Source organism: Diospyros lotus, chromosome 9 (assembly GCF_014633365.1).
Source record: "Diospyros lotus cultivar Yz01 chromosome 9, ASM1463336v1, whole genome shotgun sequence".
In the NCBI taxonomy this organism is placed as follows: domain Eukaryota; kingdom Viridiplantae; phylum Streptophyta; class Magnoliopsida; order Ericales; family Ebenaceae; genus Diospyros; species Diospyros lotus.
This window is the reverse complement of record NC_068346.1, coordinates 9,564,101-9,571,363: the sequence shown is the minus strand read 5'-3', so window position 1 is coordinate 9,571,363 and position 7,263 is coordinate 9,564,101. Positions and strand designations below refer to the sequence as shown.

The 7,263-nt window shown below is 38.2% G+C and overlaps 1 protein-coding gene across 1 annotated transcript; it reads right to left on the bottom strand.

Annotated features, from left to right (window-relative positions):
• Nucleotides 1-495: 495 nt before the first annotated feature.
• On the bottom strand, nt 496-6,075 carry LOC127810058 (uncharacterized). Its single transcript, XM_052349278.1, has 3 exons — nt 5,525-6,075; nt 1,989-3,659; nt 496-856 (listed from the first exon to the last, which is right to left on the bottom strand). Exons 1-2 carry the CDS (start codon nt 5,669-5,671, stop codon nt 2,004-2,006), a joined length of 1,803 nt encoding a protein of 600 aa, XP_052205238.1. The 5' UTR covers nt 5,672-6,075; the 3' UTR covers nt 496-856; nt 1,989-2,003.
• Between the last annotated feature and the right edge of the window lie 1,188 nt (nt 6,076-7,263).

Sequence of the window (7,263 nt, the reverse complement as noted above, 5' to 3'; positions counted from 1 at the left end):
TAACTTAAATCACAAGGACTTAGATAATATAATATTTTGTAAGTTCTAACACTTTATTTACTAATAATTAGTGAATTGTTAAAAATTTATTTTAATGAGAGGAAATTAAATATTAATGAATATTTAACTTATTTTGAGGATTAAAGTAGCTTATAAGTCAAAAATAAGTCATAAAAAGTTAGAAACAATTCATAAAAAAAAAAAAATCTATCTATTAAGTATTCTATACTTCCTTCTCGACTCAATTGAGATTCACGGGCAATTTAGATGTTTATTTAGGATCTTTTTCCCCTTTTCAACAAATCAAAATGAGTGAAAATTTTCTATTTAGAATTGTGTTAGGTCTAATTCTTATTATTTTGGGTGAATTATTCGTAATTACTTGCTAGTTAAACCAAACAGCCTTTTTTATTTTTGTCATCATAGGGATCCCCTTAACACTGGACATTTCCTTTTACTCAAAAGGGGGAAAAAAATAAAAAGAAGGCGATAGCATGAACTTTATCCAAATTTATCAAGTAAAAGAAACAAACTTTTACCTTAATTCTAGAGGAATTTGAACGCTTGAAACAAAGAATAGGAACTCCTGAAACTTGTTTAAGCATCAAACAGATAAAATCCTATCCTATGCTGAGAGTATAAATGGTTCAATCAGAAAACAAGAAACAGCCAGCTATAATTCCCTATTATATGAAAGACTTCCCCCCCTAATTCGCCCAACAAGAAATGTGGATTTGCAGGTCCTTCTTAGATATTCTATTCTGCCCACAAACTCCAGTGTCTTCTCTTTGGCATTCTCCTCTCCAACAAGTCTACTGATCTGTATTGTCAACTTCCCCAACTTTTGTTAACAACCCTGCAATAATAGAGAGAGAATTTGCATTAACATCATTTGTAGCATAAATAAGGAGAAAATCAACTTAACAAATGTGAATAGCAGGTCAATCCTTGCTTTCTTCAGTTCTAGCTTTATGAGCTGCCTGTTAAAGCCTCGACAAATATATAGCATAAGGACTTCAATGTATGCAGTGGATTGTTGACGCGGTATCAAAGAAGAAAGCGAATAACATAACTAGCTTTCCAGAAATAGAATTAACAAAAGTGTAAAGGTAACTCGAACACAATCCTGGAGGCCACCTCCCAAAAGGTTATCTTCGACAAAAGCAGTAGAGAAAATACAGTCCCACCTGACTCTTACTTGTCATCTAGACAATGTCTCCATCATGGAAAATCATAAGAACCAACATTCATGTCTGCGTACCCAATATAAGCATTAATATGGCACACAACAGTAATTGTGGCATTCATCTGTTGGGCTGAAAACTGGAAGATTGATCGCAATCCACAAAGGTGCTGCAGGACACTGATTAAGTTATAGCAATAAAACACAAGAGATATGACAAACATTCCATTTAGGATGTTTGATTTAAAGGAAAGGCATTTACTTCACAGCCACTTAGTCTGCAATGTTTATGCCAAAAGTAATAAATAACAATGGACTGCTGGAATAAAGTCACAGTTAGCAATAAATAGATGCAGAACAGCAGAAGTCAAAATTTAACTTCTATTTTCCCAACCAAAACTAGGAAATTTTGTAGTCCCAGCCCAATCAACGGAAAGCAATGCTAAAAGTGATGAATTCCTTCTGGAATTCAGTGAAATTCTCCAATTCTGTTTGTCCTAGCTCCACATGTTAGTTAGCCACACAAATTAAGAAGTGCATCATGGATATTTGGATGAATTTAATGGCAGACCTATATAAAACAGACAGTACATAATAATAGGAGAGTTTTAGGCTGCAACCCAAGGAAACAAACTGATCAAAACAGCAAGCCAAGATATCAATAGGGATTGCAAATATCAATGAAGGCAATCAGAGTTCTTGCTAACTGTGAGGAACTCACCAGCCAAGGCTACTTTTTGCCTCATTTATGCTACCATCAATTTCATCTAGGTGGGAGTGGAAAGCATAAGCAATGTTGACCTACCAGGTTTGTGTCATTTTACTTTGTCCAGCCTCCGTTGTCTTTCCTTGCCCGGAGGCCCCTGCGCTTGTATGCTTGCAACTGGTTCTCCAAAAGCAACAAATTGTTGCTTGTTGCATCACCTGGTTTTTGGTTAGGAGACCTTCCTTGGGTTTCACTCCTTGTTTGCTCCAGATGCTGTTGCTCAGAATTATGTGAAGACTTACAAGATCGCTGACGTCTTTTTGGAGCTGGGTGTTGCTGCTCCTTGTCCTGATCTTGTGTAGGCTCTAATGGAGTTGCAGTGGCAGTTGCTTCAGATTTGGGGTGCAAAGTCCGTGACTGCCCACGGCATGGCTTTTTCTGTAACTGTTTGTCCCACTGACCCTCTGCGCTTTCAGAACTTGAAATTACTGTTTGATGCCCAGGCTCTCTCTGTGAATCAATACAACTCTTTGCTCGTTCTGGATAAGATAAAAGCAACTTCAGCCTACTGTTGAGTTTTGATCGCTGTTGCTCTCCTTGAGTTGATTCCTCTGCCGGTGCCTGTTTCAACTGCTGCAGCTTTCCTCTATTTGGGGGCTGCATATTCTCCTGATAGTGATGCGCCCTGGGCTGATGGCTTTGAGCCAACCATTCATCTTTTGTAATTGTAGCAGCAGCTTCAAATTTAGGAGGCCGTTGGCGTAATTGTCTGCACTGTGGCTTATCCAACACCTGTTGGTGTTGCACCTCCAATATTATCCTCTCTGTTTGAGATAGTCTCTCTGTTGTCGCTAGCTCAAGCTCTATCTGCATCTCTTGGTTCGAGGACATTGGTTGCTGCTCTTGCTCAACCAAATATGCATCTGAAGCTAAACCTGCAGGCTTTTTTGATGTTGAAGGAGGCAAGAATGTATCAGGTGTACCTTGAGGCACCTTTAAATATATTTGCTCACATCGCTTCTCCTCATTAAGCTGCTTTGCATTGAAAGGTATATCAACAGGTATCCTTCTTGTTTCCAGGTGGGTTTTTGGATTCTTCTGCTGAGAACAAAGTAATGGAGACCCTTCTAGAAGTGGTCTCTCCTGTAACTTGGACAATTCCTGAACTGTCACAAACTCAAACCCGGGAGGTCTTTCAGGGCTTGCATCTTCTAGTTGATTTGGCTCTATATGCTCTAAACCCATGACCTGTTCTTCAGGTTGGTTCTGTTTTCCAATGAGAATACTTTGTTTGTCTAGCTTTTGAGCTTGTAGCACACTTAATTCTTCAATCAGATTGTTATGTGGTTCCACTGGTATATTCCATTCTTCAATCACTTGATCATGTTGATCTTGTACTTGGTTTGGCCCTTGAAACACTACCATATATTCTCCTTCGCATTGAATGTTCTCTTTAACTTTATTCTTTCTACCCCGGCTGGCTCGCCCATTTAATTTCTTCCCCTTATGCTTCTGCACCTGCTTTGTTGACTCTGGCTTAGGACTAGAGCAATGACCAGAATTAAGGCCCATGGTTCCATCAGCAAGCAAATAACGGTTGCTACTAGTTATAACAATCTCACCACTATCACAAAGCTTCTTTAGATTATGTTTCAGATAAGTGAAATGAGCCCAAGGCAAATCGTCATACTCCTTCCTAATAAACTCTGATATGGATCCCTCAGTGGAGCCTCCATCATCCTTCAGTCCCAATAGTGCCTTGTATATCATCTGGATTACACACACCATAAAAATGTCAAAACTTCACAACATTATACACATTTAAAGTTTGTCTCTCTTTTTAAAACATTACAAAGGAAAAAAGCTAGAGAAAAACACAAACAAAAAAGGTCAAAACAAAAGAAAAACAACAACACATAAAACTTAACCAAAGGGGATACCCCCCTCACATAGTTTCACCTTTTCAAGATGGTTTCATCCCTGGCAGAAACATTGCTGACGATATTATTCTAACACTAGAGACAAGAAGAAGAAGAAGAAGGTCAAGGAGGCCTTATGGCAATCAAAATGGATATGGCTAAATCCTATGATGTATGGAATGGGAGCTAATCTACTGGGTTCTCAAAAAACTTGGTTTTCTAGACAAGCCAGAGTCTAGAGACTACAACCTGTTCAATTCTCATAAATAGGTCATATGGGCAAAATTGTTCCACAGAAGGGGCAGCACCAAGTCTATCCACTTTCACCTTTCCTATTTATACTCATAAACGAAGTGTTGTCCAGAATCTTGATGAAGGCTGCAGGAGACAACAAATTAAAAGAAATGCAAATTACAAGCAGGGCTGGAGGGTGACAGTTACTATTTGGGGGCCAAAGAGAATGTATAAATACAACTACTCATGCATAATTTTATTAAGCTTTGACAAGTTTTTAATTTAACAATGTCATTGTACATAATCTCTTCGCTTATTTTTCTTAACATCAAATTTAGGTCTTATTTTACAAAGCTATTACACTCATTGTTTCTTAATATTAAATATTGGAGGCTATCTTTATAAAAATTATAATTAAATTTTCAACACTATATAAGAATTTATATTATATATGAAAGTTATAAGAATGTATAATATAAATTCAAATGCTATGCAGAGGAAGGGGGGCCATGCCACCCACCCCCACAATGCTCCACCACTAATAACAAGAGATAGTACTCCAATCAATCTTATGACATTTGCAGACAACCTGATGGTCTCCTGTAGTGTTGATAGCCAAAATGGTAAAACAATTGAGGAGGCTTTGGGTTTGATTGGGATGGTTTCTGGCCAGGAGATTATATAAAGAAGCCTTCAATCATATATGATAAAAACCCTCCAAGATGTAAGATACAAGAAGGCAGCAGCTTCACCTCACAAAGAGAGAAGCAATATTTCACATCTTAGACAAGCAATGTTTAAAATAAAAAAAACAAAAGTTGAAGCATTTAAATTCCTGGTAGAAAAGATGAAGAATAATTGAACAAGTTCGCTCTGCATGATCTGTATGTGCGTCCAGAGAATTTCTATCCCCTGTATAGGAAGACCAGATTCCTAGACTTTGTAGACTGCAAAGGAACAGGTTTTAATACACAGGCTTCATTTTTACAGATGATCATAGCAGATCATAAAAGGCTTGTCTGGGACCTAGCCTAATTTCATCCTCTGAATTCTCAGACAAATAAAAGCATTGGCCACCTCTATATCTGATTTTCTCCATTGCCAGTGTGAAAATCTCAATTTCCTAAATTTACCCTTTGAAACGAACTTTTTCAGTAATCCATCTTAGTATCAGTAGAAGCTAACAGAAAGACTTGCAATTTGTTAATCACCCTCCTGTAAGTGTCAAAATTATGCACAAAATTACACGTAACTTGAACAAGCAGTTGAAAGTTCCAGCTTCTTTCCCATTTGTTTGACGATAAAAATGAATACCTGAAACCCTAGGGCACTATATTATTTATTCACGAATCACTATCCTTTGTCTTCATAATACGTGTATTCTACAGGAAATAACCTTACTACTGGACCAACTCCATCCTCAAACATATACACATAAAATGTATATATATAGAGAGAGAGATAAAGATAGAGAGGTGTTACCGCAGCGTAGGTAGGATGATTGGGAGTGCGAAACTCGGTGAAGCAGTTACGGAGGTGTTTCTCGATGGCTGCCTTCCGACCGGGCGTCAGGGGTTTGGAGGGATCGGAGGCGGCCAGTTTCATGACGAGGGCCGTGAAGTTCTCCATTGCCCGTCGCGCGCGGCTGTTTCCTCCCCTGCCGGTGCCGGGGACGAGTCAATGCGGAATCCCCTTTCGACTGCTCCGGCGGCAGTGCCGTACCTGAGATTTTGGGGCCCTGAGGCAGCGAGCCACCAGCGACAGAGAGCGACGGAGCAAGAGGCAAGAGCAAGCCACCGGCCACGAGGGCGAGCGACAGAGGGAGAGCTGGCGAGGGTGCGAAACTGCGACGAAGGCTCGAAGCGACGGAGCAGCGAGAGGAGAGAGAGGCAGAGAGCGACGGAGCAGCGAGAGGCGAGAGCGAGGGCGAGGGCGAGGCGCCGACGGCGAGGGCGACGGAAGGAGTGACGGAGCGAGAGAGGGAGAAGGGCAGGGGCGAAGCTTTGCAGAGGGGGAGGGGGTGGGCGGCTGGACCTGGGCAGTGGGCCCTTAGAAAGAGGAAGGTTTTCAATTTATGGACTGTCCAATTTTCATGGGCCCGACCTAACAAAACAGCAAACAAAAGAAAATGCTTTGGATCAAACTTGAAGTGTTAGTCCGATAACTAAAGAAAAGGATAAGATCCTACGCAAAATCAAATGATAAATAAACTTAATTTCTACATAAACCAAAAAAAAAAATGAATGATTATTTTAAAATTCATAACTTACACAGATAATTTTTTTAGATTTCTATGAACAAACATTAGAGATAGCTAAATTGATTTAAACTAGTGGAGCAAACAAAAGAGCGACATCAAGATCTCAAACAATCTTAGCATGAAGAATTTTAAGATAAACAAAATAATTAGGATTTGAGATAGAGAAATAAGATTTGAAAGAGATTTTGTTTCAAAATGACTTAGAGAATGGAAGACATTAAATATCTTAATTGATCATCAGCTTACAAGAGATTCCAAATTATGTTAAATTAATATTAATAAACTTTACACAACAAACACTCTATGTATAATAATATAAAATAAAAGTTGTATTAAAAAATTAATATTATAATTATTCTATTCTCACTTTAAACTCTAAAATAAGAGAAATACATTTATTTTCCTCTTCTTCCTTAAAAATTGAAATAAGAGTAAGGTAACTTTCTCTCTTTTCCATCATTCAATTATTTTTCCTTTCATTGGATTTTCTTTTGTCACAAAAACTCAAATACAAATTCAACTCTTATTCATCTATTTATATAAAAAAGATGTCTCATGGACGTAGCACGGATGATAGCCAAATAATAGATTGCAGACAAGCATGTAGGTTCGAGTCATGGCAACTGTAGTGTGAGAGTTTCACTCTCATCTGGGGTGGCTCTTTGTGGGCATTATACACTGTGCCTTCTACCTGGTACGCCGTCGTGTATCGTGATTAACCCCTCTCAAGTACACGGAATAGTGTGTGAGGGGCCCTTAAGGTGAGGGATTTCACCTTTTGCAAATAATGATGTCTCATGTTATATATAAGGATAAAATAAAAAAAAATAAAATTTAATTGAGTGAGATTTGATAATTATAATTATATTTTTAAAATTTTAAACAAAATTTTAATTTAAGTGCATCTGATAAAATTATTTAAGAAATTAGTTATTGTTTAGAAATTATAAATTCAAAATTT

Coding starts and splice junctions, on each gene's coding strand:
- LOC127810058 (XM_052349278.1), bottom strand. CDS start 5,671: ATGGAGAACTTCACGGCCCTCGTCATGAAACTGGCCGCCTCCGATCCC. Junction 3,660..5,524: donor ATCATCCTACCTACGCTGCG/GTAACACCTCTC, acceptor TGTGTAATCCAG/ATGATATACAAGGCACTATT.